At 39.9% G+C, this 21776-nt stretch overlaps 1 protein-coding gene across 1 annotated transcript in view; it reads left to right on the forward strand.

Annotated features, from left to right (window-relative positions):
• The first annotated feature begins 4016 nt into the window (after window positions 1–4016).
• CEP135 (centrosomal protein 135) overlaps window positions 4017–21776 on the forward strand; it is a 61272-nt gene continuing 43512 nt past the window's right edge. The window contains exons 1-7 of the mRNA XM_063458032.1: window positions 4017–4243; window positions 10945–11103; window positions 13190–13380; window positions 14498–14665; window positions 14984–15122; window positions 15224–15308; window positions 18475–18603. Of these exons, the coding sequence (XP_063314102.1) occupies window positions 10991–11103; window positions 13190–13380; window positions 14498–14665; window positions 14984–15122; window positions 15224–15308; window positions 18475–18603 (825 nt within the window). The 5' untranslated portion in view covers window positions 4017–4243; window positions 10945–10990. The remainder of the gene's footprint in view (window positions 4244–10944; window positions 11104–13189; window positions 13381–14497; window positions 14666–14983; window positions 15123–15223; window positions 15309–18474; window positions 18604–21776) is intronic.

Consider the following 21776-nt stretch of genomic DNA (forward strand, 5'->3'; position numbering starts at 1 on the left):
ACCCACGTGGAGTTGGGGAGCAGCAGGAGGAACTGAGATCAGCAGACCATGTGACTGGATCTGCATGGGAAGTGGGCGGTAGATTTAAAAATAAAGGAGATATTGCTGTCAGGCTCTGCAAACTGGGACAGTGATTATTAGGAAATCAGTTTACACATAGCTTTCATTATTTGTTGCCCAAAGCTCTGGAGGTGGAGGGGCAGTTAAAAGGTAGGCTAAATTAAATATGTTTTACTGTCTGTTTAAAGTATGTATTGAAGGGAAGTGCTAAGCATCGTAATAACATGCTCACTTCATTAGTCAAAAAGAATTTGAGTTCCTCTTTTGCTGTCCAAGTTATGTGTGCAAGTTGGGCTAGCACAGTAATGCATATCGCCCACCTCAAATTCTGTAGAGAGACTGAGCTGTGTGCATGCCCCTCAGTTGCTTGGGTGAACGTTGTAAATACTCTGTTCACAACCATATGAACAAAAGAATAGCTGGGGGTCAGAGTTTTATATGCCTGGACTATGGGGTAAAATCAAACTCTACATACCATGCTAAGACTCCTACCTCCCAAGCTGAGTTTTCACAGAGTTGAAATGGTGCTTAGTGTCCCTTCAAAGGAACATTGCAAGTATCTTATCCTCTAGTAAGGCTTGACAAGTTATGTGAGTCTCCAAGCACCCGCAATGCATTTGGCCACCTGCGAGAGAAGTATGATGTCTAAAGAATAAAGCATGCCAATGCAAGACCATGCTTATTGTCTGAAAACACACAGCTGACATTCTCAGCTAATGAGTGTGATCTTGTGTGGCTCTGTAGCACTAACCAGATTCTCCTGCAAGAGAAGACTGGATGCAGGGGCTGCAGGCGTCCAGTGAGACCAGGTAAGATGTCAATCCATGGTTTGACTATTTACCATTGGATGTTCCAGGGTACTCTTGGCAACATAATCACTAAAGCCGTCTGCAGTGGTTATGGTGCTTAGCTTGTTCCTCCAAGAAGTACAAGTACACAATTATAGCAGCTAAAGAAGATATCCCAGTTTGTGTTGAGCTGCATGTCTTGAGAGACAGCTGCTATATGGATACATTATTCCTGGTTTTGGACAATGTAAACTGCTTGTGATAAAATTAAAGGGACCCTATAGTCACCAGAACAACTACAGCTTATTGAATTTGTTCTGGTGAATAGAATCATTACCTTCAGGCTTTTTGCTGTAAACACTGTCTTCTCAGAGAAAATGCAGTGTTTACATTACAGCCTAGTGATAACCTCACTGGCCACTCCTTAGGTGGCTGTTAGAGACCCTTCCTGGGACATGGCTGCCTAAAATGCATCCAAACATTCAGTGTCTCCTCCCTCTGCATGCAGACACTGAACTTTCCTCATAGAGATTCATTGATTCAATTCATCTCTATGAGGAGATGCTGATTGGCCAGGGCTGTGTTTGAATTCTGCTGGCTCTGCCTCTTTGTCAGTCTCAGCCAATCCTATGGGGAAGCATTGTGATTGGATCCGGCCACCACTTCTGATGTCAGAGGAAGTTCACAGGCAGAGGCAGCAGCTTCAGACTTGAAGAATACGAGTAAGATTGTACTATCTTTAGGGAGGCCAAGGGGGCTAGATAGTGGTTTTAACACTATATGGTCAGGAATACATGTTTGTGTTCCTGACCCTATAGTGCTCCTTTAAGCCCCCTCTCCTTCCCCTTAAATATACCCTAGTGTATTTCAAATGGCACAATTCAATAATTTTCAAGAAGCTATTCATGTTAATTAGTATGTGAAATGTAAATACAACTTACTTTTTTATGATTGCTCCTTTTCTCATTTTTTTTTCTAAATGGTTAACAGATATAAAATATTTCATGTGCCTGTAAGAAGAACAAGTTACAGTGTTTTGGTTTTTGCCTGTGCTTTCTATTTACGTGTCAGAATCTCAACTAATGTTGTGCTTACAAAATGTACACAGATACTGAACCCACAATAAGTCTTCATCAGTAGCCATGGGTGTGCTTTCTAGTGTTAAATAGGATACTTTTAAAAAGTGGCTTCTACGGCAGTAACAAATAGATATTCAGGATGCAGGGGAGTCTGGCTTGGAAAATGTGCAATGTATTATGCACTTGCACGTGTCCAATAAGAATTTATTTATTTTGTACTGGAAATAGCCAAGAATGGTGGTATGAGAGAGTGTTTACATCATAGTTTTTTTTGGTTTTATTTTAAGCAAAATATATAATTCCTCATTGCTCTGCACCAGGGGTAGGCTACCTTCGGCACTCCAAATGTTATGAGCTACATTTTCCTGATGCTTTTCCATTATGGCTGTAAAACTATTCTGTAGTCCTCAACATCCGGAGTGCCGAAGGTTGCCTACACCTGCTCTATATCATTCATCATGACAGAAGATTCATATCTTCTGGAAGACAAAAGCATGAAAGGGGGACATTACTATTTCAATGTCTCTTCCATATAGGATAACGTGACCTCAATAAATGTTTATGATAAAATGGTACTTACCAACTGAATGAAACGTGTACCCAATGACTATTTGTTTAAATATCAAAACCTGAGATTAAATAGTTTCCATTTTAAATCTTGTAATTTACTTCCAGATAATAAGTCTAAGGGTATGAACTTGGTTATATTTGCTGATATGTTCTGAGACAAGTCATATAATTTTACCATTTGTTGTTTTGTTTTTGTGATTTCTGTATTTAAATAAAGATTGTCAAAAAACAATTCACATTTTAACAACTAACCATGTCTGGGGTAGCTAAAAGTACCAATTTTCTAATTCAGTAAGCATCTGCATAGACTTTTTCATAGTATCAATCTTTGAATTGTATAATAATTTTAAGGTGAATCAATTACTTCACAATATATGTGTATACATTCCAAAAATGCTCAAAGGGATGGTTATTCACAAAACTGAGGGATTGCTAAGCAAAATGTGTCACTTCTCCACAGCTGCTCCTGGTTTATTCACTAAAGTGTGATTTGTGGAGAATTTGAGGAGAAAATTGCAAATGTTAGAGCAAAGCAGCCAAGCTGGAAAAAAAACAAAAAACTAAACCTGAAGTTTTCAACTTCTGCTAATTTTGCCTAGACATTCATGGATCCTAGTTTTGAGTTGGGTCTCAACAAGGTACATTTTTAGGCCTATCCTAAATGGTATTAGTGTGCAGCCATTAACAAAAGGGGCAGTTCAGGCACCATAATAATAACATAACAATTGTTATGGTGCCAGGAGGCCCCCGGGCACACTCTTACCCCAAAGTTGAATGGACCACGCAACTCGCCTGCTGGCGTCAGACGGAGTTCAGCCTGGTGCTAAATCACAAAAAGGTTTTAACTCTATATTTAGAGCATACTTAGCCTAAATAGGCGAACTATTATTATTATTATTATTATTATTACCATTTATATAACGCCAACAGATTCCGTAGCGCTTTACAATATTATGAGAGGGGGGATTTAACTATAAATAGGACGATTACAAAAAACTTACGGAAACGATAGGTTGAAGAGGACCCTGCTCAATCGAGCTTACAGTCTATAACTGTGATGAAGGGCTGGGTACACTTTACTGTGAATATCATTGCTGTGGGAGCTCTGTTAGACCCTCTGTGGGAGCTCTGTTAGTTACACCCTCTGGGGGAGCTCTGTTAGTTACACCCTCTGGGGGAGCTCTGTTAGTTACACCCTCTGGGGGAGCTCTGTTAGTTACACCCTCTGGGGGAGCTCTGTTAGTTACACCCTCTGGGGGAGCTCTGTTAGTTACACCCTCTGGGGGAGCTCTGTTGTACCCTCAGACACACCAAGAACACTGAGCTCCTACAGAAAGGAGGCAGCAGTATAGAAGAGCAGCCCAGAGGGAGCTGGGGCCAGCATGGGGACAGTTGTGAGTTGTGTCTCTGTCCTGACAGAATGATTAGCCAGCTTGACCAGCTTTCACTTTCCAAAGTTCTAAAAACCGGTGTGGATTAGGTTTCGTGTGTTTAGAACTCGGCGCTTCGGTTTCCCTGATCGAATGGGAAGCGTTGCTATGGGGATCCAGCTCTGCTTCGCGGCCGGGCTGCCCGCGCGCCTTTTTCAAACCGCTTCTCTAACCGCCGTGCAGCCAGCCAGCCAGTCAGTCCGCCGAGCTCGGACACCGCAGGGTCTCTCCGCCCTCCAGCCGTGCGGGCCAGCAATGACCCTGTGAGAGAGCTAGATAGACAGAGAGAGCGGAAGGCCTGGTGGATGCTGTCACGGTAAGTCACACTGTCATCTCTCCTGCCATAATAACTGGGAGAGCGAGAGCAGCCTGAAAACTACAACTCCCATCATGCTCCTCTTCTCGTACTGCTAGCAGTTAGCCTGTCTCGCAGCCCTGGCTCTGCTTGGTAGTATGTGATTTATATTGCAATGTGTGCTAAATCAGGGCTGGGTAAATGGCAGGACCCCAGCTACTGCAAACTGTGTATCCAGACACCCTGTGCTGCTGGCATTAACACTGGCTGGGAGGCGTGGGAGTTGGAGTCCGGCAGAACCATGGGATGGTTTTTATTGATCACCTCTGGGATAGAGATAAAATATTGGGAAAATCAAAAACTTGTTAAAAAAAAAAAAATATATGTAACATTGCTATTTAAAGGAGCATCCTAATCCTTGTATCCCTGGACTATGTCTAGTAAATCCCTTTCAGAGGATTTTCAGGGGTCAGCGACATGTTGCCAAATGCTGGATACAGAGAATAAGTCAATTAAGGGCAGACAATTAAAGAGAGAGTTCTTCTTCTTCTTTCTGGTCTCTCAATAATGAATTCCCTGTAAATATGTGTCCCCAAATAGAGCTCGGCATGCTGTGCAGTATTCATTCGTTTATTCATTGTTAATTTGTTTGAATGGGATTCTGAGGGGACAGGATGCGTGTGTGTATTTTTATTTATTTTGAGGGATTAGAGAGTTTGTGTGTGAGATGTGGATGCTCAATAATTCACTCAGAGAAATTAAATACCAGGATTTTCTGAGAAATCCGAGCGGAGGGAATTTTTGGTGCAAAGGATACACCTGCAAGGTTGATCGCTAAAGTGGAAATAGTTGAGAATTCAAAGTTTAGACTAAAATGTCTCTAACTGGGATAATTTTTCCAATTTGACTGTTCAAAATTCACGTCAGATGCGTCAGATATTGCCATTTCCGTTTACATTTGGCCATAAACACTCCACTTTGGGCTGTCAGAAACTAAATGCACTTCCTCCTTAAATCTTTAGATTTTTCTAAGGACTTAAAGGAATACTATAGTGTCAGTAACACAAATATGTATTCCTGACACTATAGTGGTAAAATAATTATTTGGATTCTTGGCCTCCCTTTGAAAAAGGGATTACACTCCCCTTTTTTACGACACCACGCCAGTCTCACTGCGGTTGGCTTTGTCTCCTTGGCTGAGATAATCAAACTTGTTGATCTCAGCCAATCCAATGCTTTCCCATAGGAAATCATTGGAAGGCTATTATGCATGCAAGACAAAACCCTGTGTTGCTCCAAACAGAATACCCGCATAGAGATGCATCAATGTGTCTATGGGGAATGTTCAGCGTTTCCATCCAGAGCATTGGAATGTTTATCGTCTCAACATTGTGCAACACTGCCTGCCCCAGGAAGCACTTCTAGTGGCTGTCTGTGGTGTTTCTAGTAACAATGTTAATAGTGACAATGTGTGGCCTCGGTACTTCTCTGTGAGTTTCAAATTGTAGTCTCGCTACTGGAATTAAAGGACCACTGTAGTGCCCTGAGGGTGCCCCCACCCTCAGGGCCCCCCTCCCGCCGGGCTCTGGAGAGAGGAAGGGCTTAAGCACTTACCTTTCTCCAGCGCCAGGTGGGGAGCTTTCCTCCTCTCCTCCTTCCTCGCGACGTCATCAGCTGAATGCGCATGCGCGTTCAATGCTTTCCTATGGACGGCGTCTTCTCACTGTGATTTTCACAGTGAGAAGCACGCAAGCGCCTCTAGTGGCTGTCAATGAGACCGCCACTAGAGGCTCTGGAGGCTGGATTAACCCTCAGTATAAACATAGCAGTTTCTCTGAAACTATGTTTATTAAATAAAAAAAAAAAAAGGGTTAATCCTAGAGGGACCAGGCACCCAGACCACTTCATTAAGCTGAAGTGGTCTGGGTGCCTAGAGTGGTCCTTTAATGTAAGTTTTATAAATAGGGGTGCAGTATTATAACTTTAAACAAACCTCATTAAAAGCATAAAATACTTTTAGCATAGTGTTTTTTAAAAGAACTCTGTAGCATTAGAAATACAAACCTATTCCAAACACTATAATGTCCTGCTTATTAGTTAGTGAACCGTACCCCCACATTATGTGAAGAAGACAAAGCGAGTTAACTCCTAAATGGCAAATAATTCATTAGTGATACTGCAGGTGCATGATCTGTACACTTAAACCACTTCATTAAGCTAAGCTAGGTATACTCTTTTTAATAAGGCTATAATGTCACCTAAAAGGGACACTGTAGCCAAAGAAACAGCTTAATTTCATTGAAGTGGTTATAGTGTGTGTGGAGTCCCCTGGCGCCATTCTTCCATTCGCTGCTACACTGTTTTTAGTGTTTTAATGCTATGCGAGAGTTCTCATCTCGGGTTAATGAGGAAGCAATTCCCTGATCAGCAATGGGCAGCTATGACTGGATAAGAGTGTCAGTGACTGCTCCATTGGAGGTATGAATCTAGATTGCTAGAAGGAAGTTTTTAATCTCTGCCTTAGCCACATCTTCAGTAGGTGCAAGCTGAGGATGGTTAGGGACCCTTATTCTGTGTTAAATTGCTTGAGAACAGTTTACTTCTGAATGCAGAGACCACACAAGTGGACTCCAGGCATTAATTCATTTAGATAAAATGGGTATAGTGTCCCCAGTAACCCTTTAAGTGGCATAAGAACCCACCTTGTATTTTTCTACACGCAAGAGGTAATTGGCTGACCGTGTAGAACTAATTCATCTCCAATGCAAATTTTATCCATCAGGGTTGACTGGTTCTCTCAGTCCAGATGTTTTGGAAATACATTTTCACATAGAATCTCCAAAACTGATTTAATCAGATTCCAAAGTTTCCAATGGATGGGTACATTTAATCGGTCCACAGTAATCATTTTATTGAATTCACACACTCTGTGATTGAAGTAGGAATATTAACAGGGACACCCTAACCAGTGTAGCTCATTGTTGTGAGTTTGGTAGAAACCGTTAACATTAAGGTGCTATTCCACTGGTTAGTATCAAACATTTGTTATGGTTTGACAAAGGCCAAGGGCACTCCTGACTCCTGCCACTCAAGGAATGAGGGAAGTAAATTTCCACATTAGCCCATCTAGCTTAGTGTGGCAGTGATATGCAGAGAGTACTAGGGTAAAAGCCCTTGGTGCTCTGAACCTATCCTTGGTGTCCAAAGTTGGATGGCAAATGTATCATGTATTAGCTCAGTCATGCCCAAAGTCCAGCCCGGGCCAGTTGCAGCCCGCGTTCCGGTTATATCCGGCTCCACAGGTAATTTGTTAAATCTATATGTTGTGGCTCCCAGTGAATTCCCGAGCACCGCTGAGGACGTACAGGCCCGCGGCGTTCAAAGATTCAGAGATTCTCTGTATCTTTGAACACCGCGGGACTGCATGTCCTCAATCTGCGTTCTCGCGATCTCTTGGACATCACAGGATTTGGCGCGCTTCTTCTTCCTGCTGGGACAGAGAGAAGAGACGGAATAAATAAAGAAAGAAGAGACAGAATACTGAGATTTGAGACGGAATAAAGAAAGAGACAGAATACTGAGATTTGAGACAGAATAAAGAGGGAAGAGACAGCATACTAAGATTTGAGACCGAATAAAGAGGGAAGAGACAGCATACTAAGATTTGAGACCGAATAAAGAGGGAAGAGACAGCATACTAAGATTTGAGACCGAATAAAGAGGGAAGAGACAGCATACTAAGATTTGAGACAGAATAAAGAGGGAAGAGAGCATACTAAGATTTGAGACAGAATAAAGAGGGAAGAGAGCATACTAAGATTTGAGACAGAATAAAGAGGGAAGAGAGCATACTAAGATTTGAGACAGAATAAAGAGGGAAGAGAGCATACTAAGATTTGAGACAGAATAAAGAGGGAAGAGAGCATACTAAGATTTGAGACAGAATAAAGAGGGAAGAGAGCATACTAAGATTTGAGACAGAATAAAGAGGGAAGAGAGCATACTAAGATTTGAGACAGAATAAAGAGGGAAGAGAGCATACTAAGATTTGAGACCGAATAAAGAGGGAAGAGACAGCATACTAAGATTTGAGACAGAATAAAGAGGGAAGAGAGCATACCAAGATTTGAGACAGAATAAAGAGGGAAGAGAGCATACCAAGATTTGAGACAGAATAAAGAGGGAAGAGAGCATACTAAGATTTGAGACAGAATAAAGAGGGAAGAGAGCATACTAAGATTTGAGACAGAATAAAGAGGGAAGAGAGCATACTAAGATTTGAGACAGAATAAAGAGGGAAGAGAGCATACCAAGATTTGAGACAGAATAAAGAGGGAAGAGAGCATACTAAGATTTGAGACAGAATAAAGAGGGAAGAGAGCATACTAAGATTTGAGACAGAATAAAGAGGGAAGAGACAGCATACTAAGATTTGAGACAGAATAAAGAGTGGAGAGTATGAATAAAGAGAAAAGAGACAGAATACTGAGATTTGAGACAGAATAAAGCGAGAAAGGACAGAATAAAGAGATTTGAGACAGAATATGAAAAGTATGCCGTTTGCAATAAACTTTGCATAAAATAGATATTTTGCATTTAATTTTAATGGTTTAAAGAATGTCAGGCATAATGGTCAGCCCTCACGCATGTTCACTTCATCAAATCTGGCCCTCTTTGGAAAAAGTTAGGACACCCCTGATTAGCTGTATAGCAGGCGTGGGAACAGGCTGTAGGTGCCAGGAGAACCATCCTCTTTTGACAAAAACTGGGCAATGTAGCTCAAAAATTGAATAAAATTGCACGATGAATACTTTGCCATATCAAAAAGATGACTGTTTAGAAAGATTTGCAATGACTGAAATGGCATTTCACCCTGTTTGCTCTAATATTATAACTCACTCCAACAGACTAGGTGAGTCAGGTGATTTAGAGCTGCTCATGTGGCTTGCTGTTATGTTCATCACGTGTGGAAGTGCTGCTTACACAGGGTACAGTAACCACTATCTCACTTCATATGCTTGTTTAATCCTTTAATTAACCAATGACTAACCAGGACCACTTCCTTTAGGAATTAATTACTGCTACATCTGGCACTTGTGACTAGGTTAAATTAGCAGGAAAGTTTCATGGTGTTGGACAATAACTTGTGGTTCATACAAACATGTCTACACCTCTATATCTGGGATGAGCAGCACCACTTTTAACGTGTGTGACCTTGCAGCGTCCGCCACACTTATTTTTTCTGTCGGTCTTCGAGGTGGATGTAGCTATATTCTGAGAATTGCATTAATATTTTGTAATCAGGTTGCCCCCACCAGCCCCCAATATACTGTTACATCTTGTATAGTTCACCATTTTATGATGTTTATTTTCCACAGTTTAAAGAGTTGCAGCCTGGTTTTCAAGTTTGAAAGTGAAAGATGCATGCTGAGTGTGGAAAGAGTTAATGAGGAGGTGTATTTAAAGTGAAAATGGCAGCTAGCAGCATAGTGCACTTCCTGTAAAAGGACTTTCTATTACTCCGTTATGTGATTTTACATTTAAATCAGAGAGAACAGAACACTCTTCTGCATCATTCAAAGTAAGCCCATAGCGATAATAGGCTGCCTTGTGTATATCAGCCTTTGTGTGTGATACAATAAACTGTAGGTTTTTGTGTATGGCCCGATATTTAGCTAAGTGTTAGTAGTCTTGAAGTCTGAGACCTGATTATTACTGTGCTACACATGGGAACCATTTCAGCATTTATACGGGAATTTCTCATTTTTGACCAAAGAGCAGATTAAAGGACCACTCTAGTGCCAGGAAAGCATACTCGTTTTCCTGGCACTAGAGTGCCCTGAGGGTGCCCCCACCCTCAGGGACCCCCTCCCGCCCGGCTCTGGAAAGGGGAAAAGGGTTAAAACGTACCTTTTTCCAGCGCTGGGCGGGGAGCTCTCCTCCTCCTCTCCGCCTCCGTTCCTCCCCGTCGGCTGAATGCGCACGCGCGGCAAGAGCTGCGCGCGCATTCAGCCGGTCACATAGGAAAGCATTCATAATGCTTTCCTATGGACGCTTGCGTGCTCTCACTGTGATTTTCACAGTGAGAATCACGCAAGCGCCTCTAGCGGCTGTCAGTGAGACAGCCACTAGAGGAAATAGGGGAAGGCTTAACTAATTGATAAACATAGCAGTTTCTCTGAAACTGCTATGTTTATAAAAAAATTAGTTAACCCTAGCTGGACCTGGCACCCAGACCACTTCATTAAGCTGAAGTGGTCTGGGTGCCTAGAGTGGTCCTTTAAAAAAAAAAAAAAAAAAACTATTGAAGGAAAATACAACTCACTGATTGCTTTAAAGGTGTAATCTAAAGATGATTTTTTTTTTTAATATATGTAGAATGCATACATTCAACTGAATTGAAGCAATGTAAACACTTGCTGAGACAGCAGGGACACTGCCTTTGCATCAAGCCATCACATTAAGCTGTAGTTGTTCTAATGCTTAAATTATCCCTCTAAGGTACAAAATAAATATTTTCCTGCTTACATAAATATGTTTGCATGTATTGACCACTAGTATGGCTCAAAAGTCCCTTTACATTTCTGCTGCTTAAAGATGCAAAATACTGGTATTTGTGATTGGCTAAACAAGAGCTAATGTGCAACGGAAAGCACCCGATGTACTGGTTTATTGGGTGTTGTGTAATCTGTCACTAACTACTGCACTCTTTTTAAATGTAGACCCTGCATCTAGATTACTTCATTTTGATTTGGAAAATCAGTAACAATGAGTACAGCAGCAGAAAGGAAGTTTATCAATCTTCGGAAGCGCCTTGACCAGCTGGGATACAAGCAGACACTCGGTATTGAGTCTCTACCTTTAGTGGAAAAGCTTTTCAGGTACTTTTTTTATTTTTTATAATGGGGGTGAGGCAGATATTTACTATGTCCTTTATGTATTTTAGATGTTGAATACTGGGATTTGGCACAGTACTTAACACCTATATATCCATAATGTAGATATAATCATGATCTTTTACTATGTTAAGTCTTTATCAGCTTGATAATAAAAAATGTACGTAAATCCTCTTTTGGGAGAACCTCTTTGAAGACCACAATGAGTGAAAATAGGGGATCTCCTCCCTGGGACCTCGATACCATTCTGAGACTAAGTCTAAGCCGTTTTGAAAAGATGAAGATACCATTTAGATAATTGGATTCCATCTTTTTTTTTTTTGGACCAACACACATTTCAATTAGTAAATTTCCCAAGGTACACCTTTTTTAGATTACATATTTACTTGAGGCCTCATTTGAAATATTTGCGTATTTCTAGCTAAATTTACATTTTTACTTTTAATTAATTGAACATTAATTGTACAAAACGGAAATCCGTTTTTAATCCTGTAACATAGTAATAAATAATTGAGAATAGCAATAAACATGTTAAAACCCTGAAATAAATGGCTCTATAGTAGCTTATTTTAAGTTGTATTTAGACATTCCACTTATCTAAACAATCATTTGTCTTGATCAGTGTACATGAAGTGATGTGCCTTGTATTATCAGAAGTATCTGTTTAGTCTGATGTAAAGAGTCTCCCAAGTTGGTATCCCACCTCCAGGCAAAATCTAGACTATTGGTAATTAAATGAACAGCAAAGGCATCATCTAGCCTGGGCATTTATAGTAATCTGAAAGTGGTGATATCATCCAGAGATTTTCGCATACAGGAACAAAATGTAGAAATTGCATTCCTGATCAAGTTCAGTCCAGAACTGATTTTTCTTCCAAGAAGACTCTCATCAACAGCTTTCTTCGTATCCGTAAATGCCTAACTTTGGTGATATCCACCCTCTATTAGGCCACAGACAAATACCCCTGAGGGAACATTGTATAGTGGAATAAGGTGGACAATACAATGGGGGGTAACCACATAAACATATATAGCTATCGACCTGGCTTAGTAAGCCAACATGCTTATTTGAGACAACATCAAGAGATGGACAGCCTTATAATATCTGAAGATATGGGGAACACAGAGGACTGTGCTTCTTTAATTTATATACTGATTGCCATAAGAACCTAATGTTTCTGTTCTCTTAGATGTGTATATATCTTGTTGCAATGTGTTGTGTAATCTCATCGATAAATAGAAATCAATCTGAGCCCATAGTTTCAGGAGAATAGTTGTTTTGACTGCATATGTTAATAGAGTAGTGCATTCCTTATTGGCCTTATCTTACCTCCATTTCAGCCCCAATGCCAAGTTCTCCCAGCAGTCCCATCTTCCACCGCTGACGTCATTTCAGCGAGGACAGACTGAGGGAAAGAGGCAGTGGCTGTGTCGCCATTAGCTGTGCATGCTGATGACAGACGCCAACTATGTACAGTGTTGACATTAGCCACCCTGGAACTCTTGTTCCATTTCTCCAGTACTTGCTTCTGTTGTGAGATCATGATCCCATAGTTACCGTCCCAACTGGAAATTATGTTTATGCCCAGTGCAGTCTGGCTGCTGTTTGAAAGGGACGTGCTAAGACTGTTGACACACCTGGGGCTCAGATTAAGTCAGATTCAAAGCTTTGTATTTGTTTTAGTAGTAATTTTCAAAAAAAAAAATCTGATGCCATATATGCTACATTTGCACTACAGAAACATCATCCATATCTCATAATTTGCATCAAAATGTGCAATATTTTATAATATTTGCTGCAGAAGACATTTAATTAGTCAGTCCAGTGATGTTATTGAGTAAACTGGGTTTTTCTTCTATTGACCTTTTTATTACTGTTGCACAAAGTACATAGAATATATATATATATATATATATATATATATATATATATATATATATATATATTCATTCTTGTTTTTTTACTTTGAGCAATGAGGTTTAGTGTTTTAATTAATCCAGAGTATCATGGTGCCGTTTACTATGCTTTCACTGATATATTGTGATATTGCCATTTGTGTACACTTTTCAGCGATCTTGTTCACACAACCGAAAGTCTTCGTAATGTTAAGTTATCAGCTGGTAAGACAGAACAAGAGAGGAAAAACTTTGACTCTGTAATAGAACCTTACAAAACTGAAAATGCCAGACTAGTCCGGGAGAACAATCAGCTGCACCTAGAACTCTTGAAACTGAAAGAAGACTCTGATCGGCATATCAAAGGTTTGAATGAGCAATTTGTTCAAATGTCTGGAAACCTACTGGCATGTGTCCCTGAGATACATTAAATATAGATTGTTTGTTTATGTGCAATGAACTGTATGTTCTTGATCTCCATATTGTCCAGAGACTCCACTAGCTGATTAACTTTTGCTAGTGGGGGTCATTTTTAAAAACATATCACATCTGCAAAATGTGGTGTATTCCAGCTTAATTTACTTCAGTATGGCCCTCCCTAAGCAATACTGCCCAGAGATCAAGCACTATAACATCATATGTAAATTTTGTTTATTGTTCCCTGCAAGTTTTACAACAGTCTGTTTTGTGCAGATATACTTTATACATAAATACTAACTTTTTAAAAGTTATTTTAATAATGATTATTATTGTATAATATAATGTAATTCTGTGCAGCGGTGTTCTGCCAGTGTTCCTTAAGCCATTTCAATCTGTGCCACATAAACATTGACTTCAATGCTATTATAAGTTGAATGTGAAGTATATATTTTTTTTTTCAGAAGGGTCATTAAATAATATTTCATATCTAGTAGTAATTAAAACTAGTATGTATCACTATAGCTGATGCATTCGTCTTTTGCAAGGCTGCAAGAAAATTTAATGAGTGAGCTAAAAAGAATTGGTTAGCCTCACTTCAATTTCTCTCGTTGAAGTATGACTTGCCCCCAAAAAGGCTGATACAACCTGATCTAGTGCATAGTTGGCCACTGTAAATACCCACCTATCTTTCCTGGTTCTTGTCAGATATATGGCATGATCCTCCAGTTGTATTGGTACAGTATATCTAATTATATATCTCTATTCATGTGACATTACTCCTAAATTAATTGTTAAATAGGCTCTGGACAAGAGTGCAATATATGATATCTAAATAAAATTCATAAATAATGCTTTAAATAAAATATGCCAGGATTTGCAGCACTGACAGAAAGACACACTTTTTCCCCCAGTCTAGATCTTTCCATTTTTAATTCGCTAATCTTATTATGTTGTGATTTGTTTTTAAAATGTATTTTTTTAAATTTATTACTTTACATTACATTTTAGAAATCCTAGAGTAAAATGTGTTTGACAGATATACTAAATATGTTTCTTTTTAAAGATTTAAAAGCTTCCCTAAGAAAATTTGAACACCAGACAGCTGACCTAAAGTTCTTGAATAATCAATATGTCCACAAGATTCGCTCCATGGAAAAAGACAGTAAAGCAAAGTTAGGGAAAATTCAGGAGTTGCAAGAAAAGAATCTGCAGGCGGTTGTACAAACACCAGGTGAGCTATATCGACACAAGTGAAGGGAATTTTGCAAAATTAATAAACTTTTTTTTTTTTTGGGGGGGGGGGGGGGGGGGGTTCCTTCCTTTTTTTTTTTTTTTTTTTTTTTTTTAGAAAAAATGAAAATTGTGTTTTGACTTCCTGGTAGAAGTGATCCATATGTACTGGCAGAAATCAATATTAATTTCTGTATGTTTTAAGATGGTCTTTTATTTGAGTGAGACATTGTTCATATATTTTTTTTTTTAGTTTAGTAATTTTGTAGTTGTTAAGGGGGAAGTGACTTATTTTTTTTTATATATTATTGTCTTGTAGGTGGCAAGAAAAGAAACATACCTTTCAGACGACAGCGCATGCAGATTGATCAGCCATTGCCATATGAAACCACTAGTCGCCCTGTTCCACAGTCTGAGGACCCTTATGTTGCAGATCTGCTGCAAGTGGCTGATGACAGGTATTATACATTTTTTTTGTATGTTAAATGTTCAAGGAATACTAGGTATTTGATGTATAAATACATTTTATACATTTATGTTCTTGATTTATCCTTTTTAGGGTCCGAGATTTACAAAAAGACATGTCAATGTTAAAGGATAAGCTGGATATAGCAGAAAGAACTGTTAAAAATCTTAACCAGCAGGTAGGATATTCTCTGCGTTTCTGTTTTCTTTGTAGAAATGATTGTGCCTTTTTACTTTTTGTTTTCTTTAAAGTAATCAAATGCATTTGTAGATAATGTGGCATTAAGATTTAATTAGAGCTATGTTCTGTCAGCACCTCTATTTAACCCCATTAGGGTTAATGACGCTATGCAGTTGTAATATTCTGTTCTCTAAGAATCTTTTCCCAAAATGGCCTTTTCAATTTTTCTATAGCTATCAATGCTAAATAAACAAGACGCATTTCATCCTTTTAGAGTTAAAGATGAAATGCACATATCGTGTTGTTTATGGGGTTCGGGCAGAAAAGTCATTGAGTCCATGGTTCTGCTAAACTGCTATGTTTACATCTGAAGGGTTAAAACCTGAGGGACCTGGCACCCAGACCACTTCATTAAGCTGAAGTGGTCTGGGTGACTATAGTGTCCCTTTAAGTGTTATTTTATCTTGCAGTTACACAAAGCTGTCACTCTGCTCCCAGACCAGGTTACAGCAAACTTCACCTGTACTAGTCAGCAGTCCGAGCGGATTACATTTGTATTCCTGCTCTAATGCTGAATTACAGTGCCTTGGAAAAGTATTCACCCCCCTTGACTTTTTACCTATTTTGTTACATTGCAGCCTTAAGTTCAATGTTTTGTTAATCTGAATTGTATGTGATGGATCAGAACACAATAGTCTAAGTTGGTGAAGTGCAAAGAGAAAAATATATACATAAAACTATTTTTTAGAAATAGAAAACAGAAAATTGGCATGTGCGTATGTATTCACCCCCTTTGTTATGAAGCCCATAAAAAGCTCTTGTGCAACCAATTACCTTCCGAAGTAACATAATTAGTGTAATGATGTCCACCTGTGGGCAATCTGTGTCACATGATCTGTCATTACATATACACACCTTTTTTGAAAGGCCCCAGAGGCTGCAACACCTAAGCAAGAGGCATCACTTGCCTTGAAGACCAAGGAACTATCCAAACAAGTAAGGGACAATGTTGTTGAGAAGTTAGGGTTATGTTATAAAAAAAAATATCCAAATCTTCAAATCTTTGATGTTCCCCGGGAGCACCATCAAATCTATCATAACCAAATGGAAAGAACATGGCACAACAGCAAACCTGCCAAGGACGGAGGTTCACCTTCCAGCAGGGCAATGACCCCAAACACACTGCTGAAGCAACACTTGAGTGTTTTAAGGGGAAACATATAAATGTGTTGGAATGGCCTAGTCAAAGCCCAGACCTGAATCCAATAGAAAATCTGTGGTCAGACTTAAAGATTGCTGTTCACAACCGCAAACCATCCAACTTGATGGAGCTGGAGCAGTTTTGCAAGGAGGAATGGGCAAAAATCCCAGTGGTAAGATGTGGCAAGCTCATAGAGACTTATCCAAAGCGACTTGGAGCTGTGATTGCTGCAAAAGGTGGCTCTACAAAGTATTGACTTTAGGGGGGTGAATAGTTATGCACATTGACCTTTTCTGTTATTTTGTCCTATTTGTTGTTTGCTTCACAATAAAAAAAAAAAAATCTTCAAAGTTGTGGGCATGTTCTGTAAAATAAATTATGCAAATCCTCAAACAATCCATGTTAATTCCAGGTTGTGAGGGAACAAAACACGAAAAAAAAGCCAAGGGTGGTAAATACTTTTGCAAGGCACTATATAAATGTATTACTACAGTGTCCATCACTATGGTCTAGTTCATAGGTAGGCAACTTTCAGCACTTCACATGTTGTGGACTACATCTTCCACGATCCTTTGCCTGCATTATAGATGTGGGAGCATTATGGGAGAAGTAGTCCACAACATCTGCAGTGCCAAATGTTGCCTACTCCTGTAGTCACTAATCCGCAAAGTAACAGTTCTGCAATTAAAGGAATTTACCCTCAAATGTGCTTGTGGTATTACCACTCTAATAAAATAGTGAAGGGGGAGGAGACTTTTGTTGATTGCATACAACTACCTGGTAGAACCACATTTGGCAGCCGTTACCACTGTCATTTTTCAGTCTTTACCAGCAATACATGCATATTTTGATCCTTAAGTTTTTCACAATTATTTATGTAAACTTGCACTGCTTCTGTCAAGTTTGGTGCTTGAACTCCAATTTTCAGGTCTCCCTACAGGTTCCTAAAGGAAAACTTCATCTCAATGACCTGGTCTGGGTGCAGTGGCCTGTCCTTTCAACCAGTTTTGTTATTTTGGTTTTTAAACTGCAATGTTTACATCTGCCTCTAGTGGCTGTCATAAAAACTGCTTGAAATATGTAAGTTTTTAGAAAGCTGAAATAGAGTAGAACACTGCTAGATCACAGACTTTGTGGTTGAGCTGTTCGTGAACTGTTTACATTTTTTTTTTTTTGTAAATATATTTTTATTGTTTCACTCGCAAAAAATATACGTTCCACATCACTATGGCTGCAAATTGTGAGACTCGCAGGTCTCCATTGACTCACTGAACGTAATACAAGCATATATCATCCATTTAACTATGAACTGTGAGACTCGCAGGTCTCTATTGGCAAATACCGTGTGTAGTCATGCGTACTACTTCAGATTAGCTTTGAACTGTGAGATACGCAGATCTCCATTGGCATATTCATTGCGTAGACATGTACATAATCTCGAATTAGCCTGTTAAATGTGCATCCCTGGGTGTAATATGTGTTTGTGCGGATGTGGGGTGTGGGTCTTGTGTAACAGAGCGTCAACTGAGGTCCGAAGCCCCCCCGTGTGGTGGATTCCGTTTGATGGCAGGGCCGTGCTAGAGGGTGTCAGTAGCGGTTGTCGTAGCCAACAACGTGTGCGTGGTCGTTAGTGGATGTGGGTTCTCCGGTCCCGTGTGCTACGTGGTTCCGCCGGTCCCTCCTTGACCCTGTGCGGAACTGTTTACATTTTGATATTAAGTTGTTGCCTCTTTAAATTATTAGATATGTTACAAATGCTAACAATGCCAATAAAGGCAAGCTACTGTATACCTAAACATCAGCAGTCTTATCTGTGGAGGTTCAAACAAGGGTTATGATACTTAACACCGTAGCAGTGTGGATTGCATCAATATACACGATATACTAAAGTAATTGTAAAGCTTATTTTGTACCTTTTTTAGAGCATCACCTTTTACTGAGTTTGTTGCATTGCTTTTTCAAGGTTGAATCACGAGACAGAGAAATAGAGCGTTTGGCACTGGCTCTGGATGGTGGGCGTTCGCATGATGTTATTTCTCTAGAAGCCAGATACAGAAGTAATGAGAAGCTTGTTGACCATTTAAATCTTCAAGTGAGTCTGTTTTATTCTTGTTGCCAAGTCAAAACCACAGTCTGGCTGTAATGATGCATTTTTATTGTATATGTTTGATACATTTTACTGTAATCTGTGCAATTTCACACTTTATCAAAGTAACAGTAAAACCCATTTCTAGTGGTTTTTTGTTTGTATAAATACCAATGGATTATGGGGTATTAAATGGCATTTCTGATTTGAAAAGCCATACTGTTACAAGATCTTCCCTTTTCTGTCACTGTAGCCTGTCTTATTGTAACCGCGGCTGGTTCCCTTATTTACCACTATAATGTCTTAAAGCATAGAACTTAGTAGGGCTAACCATACAGATCTTAGCCATAATTTTATAGTTAGTGTAAGCGATCCTCTATTTAGCATATATAAATAATTGAGAATACAATATAAAATAAGAATTGTCTAAAAATATAGACATATAAAATCCATCATAGCAGAGTTTATAAGATTAAATTAAATGCTTGCAAATATCATTAATAGGTTAACATACCCTTCTGATCATGTCAGCCTCTCTGTCATTTTAAGATGGAGCAGCGTCTGTCTCCAAGTCTATCCTCTGTGTCTTAACATTTTAAAAGTACACCTATTTATACCTTGGGTGTCGTCATTTTAGGGTTAACGTAGTTCATATATGAAAAAAGTTACTTTTTTTTTTTTTACTTTTTTCATTTTAGGACCTCCCTTAATTTGGCAAACATACAAGGCCATAACTAAAGGGTGAATACGTCATGGATATTTTCCTGACTTAGTTCAAGATGGCATCTTAAAGTCTGAACATCCTTATCTACTAAGGTTACCACAGTATATTGTGTACTGAAAGAGTCATAGGATAGGCTTGAAGCTTGTTTATGCATTATTATTGTAATTCGTCTGGGACAAAATGGCTCAAACATATTATGCACTGAGGTTATTGCTTAAAGAAACAGTTATGAAAAACAATATTTTCCATTTCTAACACCTTGTCAGATTGCAATATCTCTTAAAGACAAAGTACACAGTTTAAGAAATAAAACATTTCAATCTAAAACTTGTAATATTTGCATTTGCCCATAACACCCTCTCCATTAAACTGTGGGCATTGTAGCGCACTTCTTCCTTAAATTAGTAAACCAAAGTTCTCCAACAATCTTTAGGTTTTTTTGCTACCAGCATCTTTGATCATTGTTGTAACAGTAAAACATCCGTAGTGTGATCTTTGCATTTAAAGGTGGTTGATTAAAATGAGCAAAGCTTTTGTCTGTGAAAGAATTGAAAAGAACACCAAGTTCCAGAGTAAGATATTCTTGGATGGATCCGGGTACGAATTGTAATCCAAAGTTGTATTTGTAATCCAAAGTCTATAAAGGCCTGTAGAAGTTTACATTCCTTAGATACATTGCTGGAGGTTGTGTTTGTAGAATACCTGGGTATTAGTTGTAGAGTCCAGCTTTCCAAATATTTGGCTAGAATTGGTTGCAGATATTAAATCGGCATCATCTGTTATCACCGTGGTGATGGTGTTGGTATTTGTCTTCGTCTTTTGTCTTTGCTTTTTTATTTTGTTTTTTCCATGAAACATTTTTACACCGTTTATGATGTGTATAGATTGGATACTCTCCGATATTCTTTTACGGAATAAATTTATTGACAGCATTTCCAAGACATTGTCTTAAGTGACATGGATCCCATTATAGTAACTGTTATGTTGATACAGCAATTGAAGTGGATACTCAAGAACACATCTTTTTGCTGTATTGGAATCTTTGTAACATCTCAGTGATAGACATCTCTATGACATCAGGTGCTGTTGTGCTAAAAACGTTAGGTAAAATCTGTGGAAAAATCTTTACATTTGTTATACTTTGTATAATAATGGATGAAATAGTAACATAGTTAATCTTTCTAGTGTTTTGTCTTAAAGATAAAAACCATTGTACATGATTTAGAAATATAAGGATAATTTGAAGCAGCAAAGTATTTACCACCTTTGTTCACAATAATATGTAAAATTACATATTCGGGGCGGGGCCTGACCGCAATGGAGGATAGACGTGTTTTGGACGAGCTCCTCCACACTCTCGCTAAAAACTGCCTTTTCACAGCCATATTGCCCTAGACAGGGGCAGCATCAAGCGAGGCTTAGGCTGCCTGACCCACCTGAGATGTGGCGAGGTGGTCGGCGGCTCTCTGAACAACTGCAAGCCCTGTCGGGGCAGAAGCGGCCTACTACAGGCCGGACGGAGACAGCGGCCAAAATGCTGAACCGGCGCTGCAAGCGAAGTCACCCCTCTATGCGGGTGCCCCGTTACCCCCCCCCCCAGGACCGGCGGGGGTGATCCCGGTCCATTATCGAAGGACACTCCAAACCGGGCAGGTCAGCGAGCTCAACCGCAAAACTCGCGACAGGTCGACCGAGGCCTAGCCAAAATGGCGACGGCCACATGGCCCCCGAGCCCCGACGCCGATGATATCCTCACCCGGCTTGATCAGCACTTTCAAGATTTCTGGACGAAACTCGAATGTCTAATGCACCAACAGACCCCACCACAGCCCTGTACTCACCCTCACAGTGGCCTGCGACAATCCGCAACTACGGAGGCTCCCACAGGGCGGCAGACCAAGGGGCGCACCTCCCCAAAGCGTAGAAACGCGAGACCACAACCACGGAGGCGCTTAACCTGCCGACCCCACCGGGAAACCGCGAGAAAGCATCCACAAGGACAAAGGACACCCAGGAGACAGAACACCTTAGCAGCGACGGGCCCCCATGCAAAGCCCAGGCCCTCAAGACGGAACAGAACGCATCAGCAACCACCAACTGCATGGTATCAGACGCAGGACAAGCAGCTGGAAGCCCAGCATGAACTTTCCCCACATGGCAGCCCACAGCCCAGCAGGGGTATAGGATGAATGGCCGCCTGACTATGCTGACACCCAAGGCTAATTCCCAGGACAGACCACCCCATCATTACCAATGATATATGGCTGAGTTGCATATTCTTTTTAGTCCTATCCACAGAAGCTTACCTGCTTCTGCTAGTTCAAATGTGTGCTTTTGTGCTATAGTGAGATTATGTGGTGAGAGGGGAGCACTGTAAATCTGCAGTACCTATCAGCCACGCAGTGATTTCATGTGTATGCTCTAGCGGTCATTATTTAGTTTGCCTATATATTAA

This window comes from Pelobates fuscus, chromosome 6 (assembly GCF_036172605.1).
Source record: "Pelobates fuscus isolate aPelFus1 chromosome 6, aPelFus1.pri, whole genome shotgun sequence".
NCBI classification, from domain to species: domain Eukaryota; kingdom Metazoa; phylum Chordata; class Amphibia; order Anura; family Pelobatidae; genus Pelobates; species Pelobates fuscus.